General features: G+C 38.0%; 1 protein-coding gene across 1 annotated transcript in view; it reads left to right on the top strand.

The window, feature by feature from the left end:
• The window catches only part of LOC124787912 (WD repeat-containing protein 3), a 144,460-nt gene that overhangs the window by 47,801 nt on the left and 81,314 nt on the right, over positions 1-15,345 (top strand). Inside the window, exons 6-9 of the mRNA XM_047254898.1 lie at positions 2,489-2,691; positions 10,288-10,432; positions 10,902-11,092; positions 13,415-13,610. Coding sequence (XP_047110854.1) covers positions 2,489-2,691; positions 10,288-10,432; positions 10,902-11,092; positions 13,415-13,610 — 735 coding nt within the window. The remainder of the gene's footprint in view (positions 1-2,488; positions 2,692-10,287; positions 10,433-10,901; positions 11,093-13,414; positions 13,611-15,345) is intronic.

Below are 15,345 nucleotides of genomic sequence, written 5' to 3' on the forward strand. Positions count from 1 at the left end.
AATTACCACCATATTTTTTAGCTAGGCTTCTCTACCGGGAATGTCTGTTGGCAAGTGTAATTTTGGGACGCGATTTACGCCTAAAAGCTGTCGGATTTCGTTTTGCAAAAGGTGAAATTTTAAATGCAGGTTCTATTTTGAAAGCAGATCAGTCATATTCCACTGATTGGTACAATTAATATGCGGTCATTCACCAACAGACATCCCCAAACAAAGTAAGCCACATTTACTTATTAAATTCATGAAAAAACTGAGGAAAAAAGGTATGATTAGTCATAATGATAAATGCAATTAAATTATTATTATTATTACACATAATGAGCACAAATAACAGAATCTCTGCTTAACTGCAATCGTACCAGATAATGGCTGATCAAGAAGAGAGAGAACAAAAAGTTGCCGGTCTGGTTCATTTAACATTACAGAGATACTGTAATTTTTACTGCGTGAAAACACACAGTCACGAAATCTGCTAACACTTGGGGCGCATTACATTTTGGTCTACATCCTTCATGAGAAGTAGAAAATACACACACACACACACACACACACACACACACACACACACACACACACACACACTTTCTATGCTTCCGAAGCTCTCTCAAACTTGGGCTGCAATAGTGGTATCCCTGTGTCTTCCAAATTGACTCCCATTTCTTTTTCTGTCATGTCATCAGACAAGTCCACCCCCCCTCCCCCCCTGTAGAGACCTTCAATGCACTCTTTCCATCCATCTCTCCCCCCTCTGAGTATGACAGTCAAATTCTCATGGCTTCTTAATAGTGTTGCCACCCTTGTTTTTAATTTTATAAAAGGTTGTTTTGACTTCTCTTTATGCTATAGCAGTCCTTACAATGACCATTTATTTTTTGATTTCTTCACATTTTTCCTGTAGCCATTCCATCATTGCTTCCTTGCCCTTCCTATTTATTTCATTCCTAATTTACTAGTCCTGTTTTTGCCTGAACGATTTTGTTCTATCTTCTTTCATCAATTAGTGGAAGTATTTATTCTGTTACCCAAAGTTTCTTCACACTTGCATTCCTTGTATGTATGTTTGTGTGTCCAACCTCTGTGATTGTGTGTCCAACCTCTGTGATTGCTCATTTTAGAGATCTCCATTTCTTTTCAACTGAACTACCTACTGTGATATGCTTTTGTACAGTAATTACAGTTTTAGAGAACTTCGATCACATCTCATCAGTCCTCGGCACTTCAATATCCCATTTCTTTCCACATCGATTCCTCCAGACAATTCTCTTTAAACTTCAGTCCTCTCATCATCATTAGTAAATTGTGATCTATGTTTATGTCTGCTCCTGGGTTCACCTTACAATCAAATATCTGATTTTGGAATCTTTATCTGGCCCTGATGCAATGTGATCCAACAGGAATTTTCCTGTCTCCAGACCTTTTCCACGTATTCCTCCTCCTCTTGTGATTATTGAACTTTGTGTTCACTGTTACTGGCTGAAATTTATTGCAGAACTCAATAGTTCTTCTCGTCTTTCATTCATACCACCAAGCCTACATTTCTCCCTAACTCACTCTTCTATTCCTTCCCCTACTGCTGCAGTCCAATCCCCTATGGCTATTAGCTTTTCATCTGCTTTTACATAATGAATTACCTATTCAGTATCCTTATATACTTTATCTCATCCTCATCTACTTGTGATGCCTGCACATATACCTGAATCGTTGTTGTTGGACTTTGTTTGATGAGAACAACCCTATCACTGAACTTTTCTGTACTCATCATACCATAAATCAATTTTTTCTTTCCATCTCACCTGACTGACCCACACTGTTATCTAGATTGATTAAACCGTTGCATTTCCCTTCTGATATTTTGTAGCTTTAGGCCATTTTCAAACATCTGACATTCCACGCTCTGATTCATAGAATGTTATTCTTTTGTTGCTTATTTCATTCTCTTTGGATGGTTACCTCTGCCTTGGCGGGCTCTCCCTGAGATCCAAATGGGGGAGTAACTCAGAATCATGTGCCAATGGAGAGATCATCATGACACTTCCTATTACAGGCCATACGCCATGTGGATAAACATTGTGTGTCTGTAATACAGTGGCTTCTATTGCTTTCTGCACCCTCACATTGTTGATCGTTGCTTCTCTAGAAACTGTAATTAGTGAGTAGTTCGTGCTTTTAGCTGAGTGGTAAACATTTGGCAGAAGAAGGGCACAATGTTCCATTTTTATTGGCAGTTTCAGTAATGTTATTTATGAGAGAAATTTAATTGCAAAATAACTTTTTTAATTTTATTGTGTGAATGCCCACCTGGATGTATTTTTAAGTGTAGCTGTTAGTAATTGGTATTGTACACACAGGATTTCGTGTGCCTCATATATTTTATTTTTGATATCAGTTAATATGCTTTGAGGCTTTGTATGACTTCTGGGTTATGTGTCATCTAACTGACATTATTTTCATGCCAGCTGTTGGTTATTAGAGATTTGATTTGTTGCAGAGTCCAGTTATATGTCAGAAGGCAGGATCTCTACTCCGATTTGGGAAGGGCCGAGTTGTATCTTTAACTGCAGACTCTACTGGACAGGTGTTGTGCTGCCATGGAACTGATAACAGTTTGGAATTGTATCACTTTAAATCGGATGAAGAAACACAAGCACGCTTTAAGAAGAGGCAAAAAAAGGAGAAAAAAAGACTTTCCCGGTATTTCCACAAGAATCTATTAATTTAGCATATAAATGTATTTACATTATCCAGCTAAATATATATTTTAAAGGTAGTTATTGCTTATTGAGCATCTGTTGTAAGGCTGTTTGATATAAGAGTGGAAAATGTTTATGTGTTTTGTATTGCACAAACATATCTCGGAAATGCAGTAATAATTTCTTTCAAAATAAAATTCATGCATCCCATTGTTTTTTAGTATTTTTGAAGACGCAAGGGTGATCTGTCAAAACTGCTGAGCAAGACAGAAATAACTCTTCAACTGATGACTGAATTTTTTCCTGAAGTATATACCATACTACTGTTGCTGAGAAAGTAACAGCTTGGAATAAAATCATAAATAATTTCTTTGTTATGTCGTTTCTAAATGAGTCAAATGGTAGATTTCAGAATTTCTCCTCCTCAAATACAGTCAGTTCCATCTTCCAGTTGTAACGGAACCTATTAAAGGCTTTACTTTACCGAAGTATGCGATACCCTCCAAATTCAACCAGTTTAACGAGTATTTATGATTATAGAAAAGTTATTGTGTATGTTAACAATGATTGCATAACATGTCTCCATAAACAGTCAACCCATTAAATTATACTGAATAACTGACCCACACAAAAGTTAATATCACTTGATCACTGATACAGCAAATGTCATCATGTAAAAACAATTAAGTTCATCTTAAATAATTAATATGAAGTACGAAAAGGGACATGAAAGGGAAGCAGTGGTTGGGAAGGGAGTAAGACATGGTTGTAGCCTCTCCCCAATGTTATTCAATCTCTATATTGAGCAAGCAGTAAAGGAAACAAAAGAAAAATTTGGAGTAGGTATTAAAATCCATGGAGAAGAAATAAAAACTTTGAGGTTCGCCGATGACATTGTAATTCTGTCAGAGACAGCAAAGGACTTGGAAGAGCAGTTGAACGGAATGGATGGTGTCTTGAAGGGAGGATATAAGATGAACATCAACAAAAGCAAAACGAGGTTAATGGAATGTAGTCGAGTTAAGTCGGGTGATGCTGAGGGTATTAGATTAGGAAATGAGACACTTAAAGTAGTAAAGGAGTTTTGCTATTTGGGGAGCAAAATAACTGATGATGGATGAAGTAGAGAGGATATAAAATGTAGACTGGCAATGGCAAGGAAAGCGTTTCTGAAGAAGAGAAATTTGTTAACATCGAGTATAGATTTAAGTGTCAGGACGTTATTTCTGAAAGTATTTGTATGGAGTGTAGCCATGTATGGAAGTGAAACATGGACGGTAAATAGTTTGGACAAGAAGAGAATAGAAGCTTTTGAAATGTGGTGCTACAGAAGAATGCTGAAGATTAGATGGGTAGATCACATAACCAATGAGGAAGTATTGAATAGGATTGGGGAGAAGAGAAGTTTGTGGCACAACTTGACCAGAAGAAGGGATCGGTTGATAGGACATGTTCTGAGGCATCAAGGGATCACCAATTTAGTATTGGAGGGCAGCGTGGAGGGTAAAAATCGTAGGGGGAGACCAAGAGATGAATACACTAAGCAGATTCAGAAGGATGTAGGTTGCAGTAGGTACTGGGAGATGAAGAAGCTTGCACAGGATAGAGTAGCATGGAGAGCTGCATCAAACCAGTCTCAGGACTGAAGATCACAACAACAACAAACGAAAAATAGTGGCCAGCTTACGTATTTTGGATCTCCTTAAATAAAAATCACCCAGTGAAACCTATTTGTTCGCTAGGACCGTTTTCACTCAGTATTCACATAAATACTCCTATTTTAGACGAAAACCAATGTAATTCTTAATAATTCGTGTTATTTACTTATTTATGCAAATTAGAGAAGTCAATTGACAAACTTCTAAAAAATGGCCTTTTTGTAACAAAGAATTATTCTGTCAAGTCAACAAATCTGTCTGTCATTTTAATAACATGTTAAATTATGTCACTCGGTATAAATTAATAACTTTTCTGCACAAATTATGAGAACAGTTGTACATGTGACTTATAAACTATATCTCTTTTTAGTAGTTCTTTGACAGGGTTATAAATACAAGCAGCAAGAAGGGTCGGAAGCGGAGTCTGAATGTCACTTTGGTAAAGTGTATGTGTGGTATTGTTCGAGGTGGATAAACATTGCAAAGAACATGTAAAAGAAGTGCTACTTTGTGTTGTTCAGATGGCTCTGAGCACTATGGGACTTAACATCTATGGTCATCAGTCCCCTAGAACTTAGAACTACTTAAACCTAACTAACCTAAGGACATCACACAATACCCAGTCATTACGAGGCAGAGAAAATCCCTGACCCCGCCGGGAATCGAACCCAGGTGCGGAACTTTGTGTTGTGTCATTGTCTTTGGTGGACAGTGGAATTAAGATGGCCACCAGAGTAATAAATATTTGAAGTTTTAATATTTGTTGGTTTCACTCATTATTTATCATCAAAAGCACATCACCTCATATTTGTACCCCTAGACAACCAGATTTAGAGCCACCATTTGCATCGAGACACAGCAGATCCAGCAAGCAGCTGCGATTACCACAATGCATTTTAATGGCACCAACCTAACATCAAGTGCTAACAAGCTCCATAAATGGGAGTGAAATAGTGTGATTATAGCAATATCTACGACTAGGCAACCATTATAAAAGTGGGGGATCTTTAAGTGCATCGATGATAATAGTGTAGCGATAAATTTCGTAAGTGCTTAGCACTACAAAAAAGTTTATTTGTGCAGTGTGGCAACAGTGAAAATATTTCAAAGTGAAAAAACGTGTGTATGTGCGGCTACGAAAAATTATTATCACACCACTCAGAAGATTAACATCTGGATTATGTCAATGGAATTCATCAATCAAGACTTCAGCTTCGATAACACCAAATAAAAGTGAAGAAAGCCAACAAGGAACACCGACCATGACATCATAGCAGAGCTACATAAAAAAAGCAAGGTATTTTCCTGTTGTTGTCGTTTAAAAAGTTAATAGTTAACATGTCTCTACGTGAGAGTGATTAGATCGTAGGAAATGTAAAAATTGAACCAGGGGAGGGTGAACAATTAACTTAACAGAGTGGCTAACAGGGTTTGCAACTCAAATAAGCTGGCAACTTAAGCAATTGAGTGAACAAGTAAATTTGAAACTTAAAGAAAACACAGACAGGCTTGATCTATTAGGTTTGAAACTTAAAGAAAACACAGATAGACTGGATAAGTTAAGTTTGAATTTTGATCTATTAAGTACTCATCTCAATGAGAAGTGTGAGGAAATTAAAACTACCAACAGTAAGGACACTAGAGAACAGTTGATACACTTCAGAAAAGAATTGCAAGTTAAAGTTGAAAGTTTAAATGAAAACATACAAGCTAACACAGACAGCATTGCTGTCATCAACAACAGAGTAGATACTGAAGTAGAAAGATTAGATCACAGAATAGACAAAACACCAGAAAACCTTAAACAAGAATACAACCTGTATACCACTAATGTAGATACAAAAGTAGAAAATATACACACTAAATATACACAATTGGAAGACTTTTATAATGGTCGCCTAGTCATAGATATTGCTATAATCGCACGATTTCACTCCCATTTACGGAGCTTGTTAGCACTTGATGTTAGGTTGGCGCCATTAAAATGCATTGTGGTAATCGCTGCTGCTTGCTGGATTGCTGCTGTTTCTCGATGCTAATGCTGACTCTAAATCTGGTTGTCTAGGGGTAAAAAGATGAGGTCCCGTGTTTTTGATGTGCTTTTGATGATAAATAATGAGTGAAACCAACAAGTATTTAAACTTCAAATATTTATTACTCTGGTGGCCATCTTAATTCCACTGTCCACCAAAGACAATGACCCAGCACAAAGTAGCACTTCTTTTACATGTTCTTTGGAATGTTTATCCACCTCGAACAATAACACACATACACTTTACCAAAGTGACATTCATTCTCCGCTCCCGACCCTTCTTGCTGCTTGTATTTATAACCTTGTCAAAGAACTACTAAAAAGAGATATAGTTTATAAGTCACATGTACAACTGTTCTAGTAAATTGTGCAGAAAAGTTATTAATTTATACCGAGTGACATAATTTAACAGGTTATTAAAATGACAGACAGATTTGTTGACTTGACAGAATAATTCTTTGTTACAAAAAGGCCATTTTTAGAAGTTTGTCAATTGACTTCTCTAATTTGCATAAATAAGTAAATAACATGAATTATTAAGAATTACATTGGTTTTCGCCTAAAATAGGAGTGTTTACGTGAATACTGAGTGAAAACGGTCCTAGCGAACAAATAGGTTTCGCTGGGTGATTTTTATTTAAGGAGGTCCAAAATACGTAAGTTGACCACTATTTTTCATACTTAATATTAATTATTTAAGATGAACTTAAGCGTTTTTACATGATGACATTTGCTGTATCAGTGATCAAGTGATATTAACTTTTGTATGGGTCAGTTATTCAGTATAATTTAATGGGTTGACTGTTTATGGAGATTTGTTATGCAATCATTGTTAACATACACAATAACTTTTCTATAATCATAAATACTCGTTAAACTGGTTGAATTTGGAGGGTATCGCATACTTCGGTAAAGTAAAGCCTTTAATAGGTTCCGTTACACGGTTCAGCTAATTTGAAACATTCTTGATGATATGAATATGACTGTCTCAGAGCAGCTTTGGCTGTTCTTAACTTGTCCTTTACAGTAGTCTGCCATGATGCAGGTTGTTGTGGCTGATTTAACTGCAGTCGACATCTTGAAGAAGATTGCAAGTTTCTATAAATTGGTCCTTCTCACTATGTGTGGCATAGTGTTACTAATAGAAGTACAGCAGTATTATGAAAAGGATTGATTGCGACCACCATAAAGATGATAGATTAAGTTGCAGGCAGGCACAACAAAAAGACTGTTACACTCTGATCTTTCGGCCAAAGCCTCCTCCAGAAAGGAAACACACACACACACACATTCACACAAACAAGCACACCTCACGCACACAAGACTGCTATCTCAGGCCAGAGGTTGTGCTCATATGTACGTGAGTTGTGCTTACTGGTGTGAATGGTGTATTTCCTTTCTGAAGAAGGCTTTGACCAAAAGCTTAGTGTGTTACAGTCTTTTCGTTATTCCTGTATGCAACTCAGTGTTTTATCTTTATGGTGAGTAGCAATCTATCCTTTTCATAATATTGCTGTTATTCCAACCTGGACTTTCCATTGTTTAACAAATGTGCAACCATATGGTTGCTGGCTTTGTGTGCGTGTGTGCGCGTTTTGTGCACGTTTTAATACCATACAGAAGAATGCAAGTTGAAAATGTCCAATTTACTGTTTCTATTCCCAAATATTTCTCTATGATTCATTTATACAGTGAAGTTTTGTCTTTAACATTATTTACATTGCCCTACATAGAACTTTTATCCTGTTATTAAATACTGTTACGGTAGTTAGAAAACATTTAATTGTTGTGCTACTTTATGTTACCACAGCAGATTTGTTAAAAACATTGTTTTTGGGTTTGCCAGCAGATCACATTGTCTAAATTCCACAATATTTCATCAAGGCTACTGCTGGCAAGTTTCTGTATTGCTTTTTTGTGGAAACATCCATATTTTGTTTGAACAGTTGTGGTAGATAAGAAAGAAGTTGTAAGATTGATGATGCATTTGCAAAGAGACTCATCATCAAAATAGATTTGCTTACAATGGATGTCAAAGCCATAAAAGGAATAATTTACATAAATGCAACTTTCATATTGACATTTTTTTAGATGACCATTGGGAGGGAAGAGTGAACATAGTCTTTGTCAAGGAAGTTTTTGGGTTATTATTTTGTCCCATTGACTTCAATTTGTCTCAATTGACTGACACTAACAAACAACTTTCATCTCAGTATTTCATTTTCTTGTGTCTCTTATAAGGCTTTATTTCTTCTTGACTCTCACCACTCTCTCAATCCCTCTTTAGCAGTGTTATTAACCATGGAACTTCGTTATGTATGGCCCACCTGTGTAATGTAGGCAAAAGTAAACTTGTACTTTCAGTGCAGTTCAGTAGAGTGCCCTAGGTTTTCAATCTTGAACAGGATGAAGTGGCTTGTGTGCACTGTCCACTCTGTCAACATGTCTTGTAGGGTCATTTCAAGGTTATATTGTATGTACATTGTCATTTTACAGGAAGAACAGTTGTTACAAAGGGTAGTTTTACACTGAAGTGGCATGCACCACAGTGATGAAAGTGAAACATTCAACCTCTGTCGTCAGACATACAGTACTGAAAATCCTTACATAATGGTAGTTGGTAGTCAACAGCACCAGCTGATGATTGCTGCTTGGTAATTGTGGCTCATAGGTACCCAGGGAGAATGCTATAGAAGTTTGTGTTGGTTTGTTGGAGGCAGCTGACAGTGCTATGTCCCAGACAAACACAACTATCATGCAGCTGAGAGAGCTATGTCCCAGACAAACGCAGCTGTCTTCACATGATCAGTGTGATCTGTAGTTGTTGATTATGAACAAACAAGAAAAGAGATGTTTTGAAGGGAGGGAGAGAGAAACAGAGATTAGCTTCATTGGTACATTGGCAGGTGCAGAATTTGAGCATGCTTTGTACCAATTGAAACTTGTAAGAACCTTCCGCAGATACTGGATGGTCTCAGGTGAGCTGTTGTCATCAAACTTATGTTGCTCGAGTAGCAATAGCTCAACCATCTTCCAGATAGTGTGCCAAAGAAGATGCAAACATAGCACGGGCGGGAGTGAGATAGTACTGAATGTTACCCAGCATCAGATTTTGATTTTAAAAATGTATGCTGTCGAACTGACTGTCTTTCTTCTGATTAAAGTGTTATTTTATGGCAATGTTATTTTTTTAGTTTGATTATGCCTATTCTGTCATTCCCTTCTCCCCTTGAATCTAAGCCTACACGCATTTGAAGATATTCATGTGATACGAAAGATAGTTTAAAAACTGTTCTTAGTAGAAAACTGTCAGAGGTCAGCCATTTGTTCTTCATAATGAGATGGTTTTATAATATTTGAGATCTGTGTTGTAAGAAACTGAAACATTTTGACATTACTAAATTGACTACAACACTTGTTGTAATGTGTATATTTTTTTGCTGTATTGCTACCTAATTCTGAATTCGTAGAAGTTTGACACTTTGGGTTAGTGTTTGCATCTGTGAACACTTTGTTGAAGCTCTTTTTGTGAAATGAGCAATGAATCAGTTCCTAGTTAATCATATGATGTACTGGTACTCAGGAAAGAAAGATCAGTATGCATGGTGATAGTAGATAACAGTCCTTACTAGTTGTGAAACATAAAGAATAATTCTGTGGTGCATTATGTAGGGAGGTGGAACACTATCCTCTCTCTCTCTCTCTCTCTCTCTCTCTCTCTGTGAATTACTCCTCTTCCTGTGTTTGGTGAAACCTGATTGTTTCACTCCCCATTCTCCATGCTCCTCTTTCTCAGCAGCACAAAAGAAAAAGCTTAAAGGCTATGTGTTTTGCTATGTTTGCGTACAAAAGTACTACATGTACTTTACAGTTCATGGGAAACGCATTATGTCCAAAACATTTGTAGGGCAGAAGAGAACTGTGATCCACCTGAGGCTGATACATCCCTGGTCCCTGGATTGAAAGATGAAGTTGCAAGATTACCTGCAATTAAAGCAAATGGAAAAATTAAGGCAGCACATGTAATTATGGGGAGTCAGAAGGAATTAAGAGTAAGTTTTGTTTGTTTTATGAAATTCTACTATTGTTACATTCCATCCTGGATTTTCCATTGTTTGATTTTATGAAAGACTTATTTTTAAATATCGAATAATGGGCCCGACTTGTTGGCCAGTACCTACCTCTGGAGACTTCTATCTTCTGCTGCAGTACATTGCCACAAGTTGCCCACAGTAATCAGGTAGTAAATGTTTATGCCTTTTGGATTGTAATAAATCCACCTAATGATGGTGTGCTCCACCAAAACACATAATGGAAAGAACAATAAAGAGACTACTTAATAGTAATTATTATGTCATATTGATGTTCATAATGGTCACAGTCAAGTATAATGTAAAATGTTCACGTGTAAAACATCAGTACAATAAAAGTATACATACTTAAGCAACACTTGTAGCAATAACTGTTTATTTTAATAATATTTTGTGCTTTGTTTCCTAATCATTCTGCAATTTGTTGTAGGTATCTGTGTCCCTCAGTAACAACAGCATTGAGCTACATTCAGTCGTCGGCACAAATAAAGAGGCAGAATGCAAATGTATTCGTAAAATATCAAGTCAAGGACATCATTCTGAAGTCCGCTCAGTGTGTTTCAGTTCAGATAATTTAGCAATTGCCTCTGCAAGTGCTGAGGCAGTAAAATTATGGAACAGGTACTTCCATTTCATTCCTAAATGTATAACATGAGAATGGATGCTAGAAAACACACATAGCATTTGAAGTCTCTAATGAAAGGAAAGAATGAAAGTTCTTCCCATTAAGTGATCCTCTTCATTACATTTTAATGCAGATTGTGACTAACAGAGTCACCATATTGATGTTGCAGGGTGTAAATCACTGCAGAAATAGTAGATACTTGTGAACTGAGGCTTGTCTTGTGTATTTGGAGTCTTAGCTTTGTTTGTATGTATATAATAAAAAAACTAATAGATAAGATGTAAGATGAAGTGCGCTAGCTCCTATCTCATCACAGACAGCCAACAATGTTTAGTTGTGTAACATCACTGACACGCGCAACAACAAAAAATTTTATGTCCAGTGTAACCAGACAGTATAGTGTATGGTTAGTAGAGGGACACTTGATATTGGCATTCCAAACTAAATATTCATATCAAAGTATCACTGAAATAGAATTATATTTTTTTACAAAATTCACAAGACACTCACACACACATCCACTTCCATGTAATGTAGATACATATAAGTTAAAGAAAGAAACCTTCTTTCTGGCTTTTAGGTATTTAGTGGCTTATGTTATCTCACCTTTGTCCTACAATTGAAATAAATTAATGATATGAATATAATAGAGGGAAACATTCCACATGGAAAAAATATATCTAAAAACACAGATGATGTGACTTACCGAACGAAAGTGCTGGCAGGTCGATAGACACACAAACAAACACAAACATACACATGAAATTCAAGCTTTCGCAACACACTGTTGCTTCATCAGGAAAGAGGGAAGGAGAGGGAAAGACGAAAGGATGTGGGTTTTAAGGGAGCGGGTAAGGAGTCATTCCAATCCTGGGAGCGGAAAGACTTACCTTAGGGGGAAAGAAGGTGTATACACTCGCGCGCACACACACACACATATCCATCCGCACATACACAGACACAAGCAGACATTTGTAAAGGCAAAGAGTTTGGGCAGAGATGTCAGTCGAGACGGAAGTACAGAGGCAAAGATGTTGTTGAAAGACAGGTGAGGTATGAGCGGTGGCAAATTGAAATTAGCGGAGATTGAGGCCTGGCGGGTAACGAGAAGAGAGGATATACTGAAGGGCAAGTTCCCATCTCCGGAGTTCTGACAGGTTGGTGTTGGTGGGAAGTATCCAGATAACCCGGACGGTGTAGCACTGTGCCAAGATGTGCTGGCTGTGCACCAAGGCATGTTTAGCCACAGGGTGATCCTCATTACCAACAAACACTGTCTGCCTGTGTCCATTCATGCGAATGGACAGTTTGTTGCTGGTCATTCCCACATAGAAAGCTTCACAGTGTAGGCAGGTCAGTGTAAAACCTGTCCCATGCACCCTCCCACCACTACCTACTCCAGTCCTGTAACCTGGAAGGTGTACACGATCAAAGGCAGAGCCACGTGTGAAAGCACCCACGTGATTTACCAACTGACCTGCCTACACTGTGAAGCTTTCTATGTGGGAAAGACCAGCAACAAACTGTCCATTCGCATGAATGGACACAGGCAGACAGTGTTTGTTGGTAATGAGGATCAACCCGTGGCTAAACATGCCTTGGTGCACGGCCAGCACGTCTGGGCACAGTGTTACACCGTCCGGGTTATCTGGATACTTCCCACTAACACCAACCTGTCAGAACTCCGGAGATGGAAACTTGCCCTTCAGTATATCCTCTCTTCTCGTTACCCGCCAGGCCTCAATCTCCGCTAATTTCAATTTGCTGCCGCTCATACCTCACCTGTCTTTCAACAACATCTTTGCCTCTGTACTTCCGCCTCGACTGACATCTCTGCCCAAACTCTTTGCCTTTACAAATGTCTGCTTGTGTCTGTGTATGTGCGGATGGATATGTGTGTGAGTGTGTGTGTGTGTGTGTGTGTGTGTGTGTGTGTGTATACCCCTTCTTTCCCCCTAAGGTAAGTCTTTCCGCTCCCAGGATTGGAATGACTCCTTACCCTCTCCCTTAAAACCCACATCCTTTCATCTTTCCCTCTCCTTCCCTCTTTCCTGATGAGGCAACAGTTTGTTGCGAAAGCTTGAATTTCATGTGTATGTTTGTGTTTGTTTGTTTGTGTGTCTATCGACCTGCCAGCACTTTCGTTCGGTTAAGTCACATCATCTGTGTTTTTAGATATAATTGAAATAAATTTTTAGATAGTTATTTTAAGTGACTACTTATTCTAGAATATTCTTTTTCACAATGGTTAATGAAAAACAATGGTTGTCTTGCCTGAAGGTTGTGTATATATGTATTAATAACAAGTATTTTCACAGACCATCATTAGCCTGCCTACGAACTGTTGAGACAAGTTACGGACTGTGCTCATGTTTTGCACCAGGAGATCGGCACTTGCTTGTGGGAATGAAGGATGGACAATTGCTTATTATTGACATAGCGGCTGGAGAAGTTTTAGAGGCTATTCCAGCACATACAAAGGAACTGTGGTCAGTCTGTCTCACAGCTGATTCGGTAAGCAGACATGGGTATTCCTGTGTTCTCTATATACCACATTACAGAATGGCAGAAGTTGCAGTATGAGGGCACATGAGATGTTGGAGATCATAGATAGGGGAGGGGACTGTAGATATTTTTTGGTGATATGCAGTAGTGAATGCTGGGTAGCCCCACGATAGGGGAAGGAAGTGTGATTTAATACAGTTAAAGGCATCATGACTAAAAAACTAAATACCTGTTTCTTCAAGGGAAGAAATGAGTTTCCTGCACTACAATATACATATGAGATATGTTCAAAAAATTCCGAAACTTTGGCCACAAAATTTTTCTACACTTATCTTTTACTTATTGTGCATGGTCTTCTTCGAAATACTCTCGTCCATAGTTGATACACTGCTTCCAACACCGTTTCCACTTCCATAAGCAGACTTGGTACGCCTTTTGCTGGATTGCGCGAAGTGCCGTTTGCACATTTTCTTTTATCTCGTCTATTATTGCAGATCTTTGTGCTTTCAAAGGGGTTTTCAACTTTGGAAATAAAAGAAAGATCCTCAGGGGCCAGGCCTGGAGAGTATGGAGGATGAGGCAGCAAAGTGATTTCATTTTTTGTGCAAGAGTCACACACCAACAGGGACGAATGTGCAGGTGCGTTATTGTGATGCAAGAGCCATGAATTGTCTCACAATGTTTCAGGCCGTTTCCTTCTCATATTGCCATTTCCTTCTCATATTTTCTCAAAGGTGTCGCAACACATCCCGACTAACAGTTTGTCCCTGTGGCACGAATTCATGATGAACTAATCCTTCAATGTCAAACTAACTATCAGCATGACTTTAACATTTGACCTGACCTGACAAGTTTTTCTTGGTCTTGGGGAATCTTTCCCAACCCATTATGAAGATCGAACCTTGATCTCAACATCGTAACTGTAGACTCATGTCCCATCACCAGTTATGATTCTCTTATGGAACATCTCGTTATCATTTGCGTGATCCAAAAGCTCTTCACGGATTGCAAGGCAAAGGTCTTTCTGGTATTGACTCATGAACTATGTGGCAAACTTGGAGGCAGCACGATGCATTCCAAGATGCCATTTCAGGATTTCGTGACATGATCCAACTCAAATGTTACATTCTTCTGCAGTCTCTCAGACAGGCAGGTTTTGATTGATATGCACAATTTCGTTGACTTGCTGACATGGGCATCATAGGTAGACTTCGAAGGGCATCCTGAATGAAGGTAATCTTTAACTTCCGTCCAGCCATTTTTAAAGAGTGTAAACTATCCGTAGCACTGTCAGCTTCCTGCATCATTTGGCATGTCTCTGTATAGGTTTTCTTGAGTTTCATGCAACGTTTGGTACAGACGTGTTGCTCATTTAACTGTACCATCTCAAAATTCACAAACTGTGCGACACAACATTCTGCTCAGCGCTGAACAATAACTAACACATATAACAATGTTAATAAACAACTTGCTGTCAATTAATTTGTTATTCTGATCAGGGTGTAGTGTCAACAACTGATTCTATGATTCTATTCTATTTCCAAGGAAGTGGATAAAAAGCTAATGATATTGATAATATTTTATGTTGTATTTCATTTGGTCAGTCCTATAGTACATAGAAATTGCAGATCGATAAAATGAAATCAATGGATGCCAAAAGTTAGTGTCCGAGTGTTGGGTTATTTACATCTAATAAATGTGATCTCATGCATGAGGTAAAAAATTGTAATTGTGATTATTTTAT

This window comes from Schistocerca piceifrons, chromosome 3, assembly GCF_021461385.2.
Source record: "Schistocerca piceifrons isolate TAMUIC-IGC-003096 chromosome 3, iqSchPice1.1, whole genome shotgun sequence".
Taxonomy (NCBI): Eukaryota; Metazoa; Arthropoda; class Insecta; order Orthoptera; family Acrididae; genus Schistocerca; species Schistocerca piceifrons.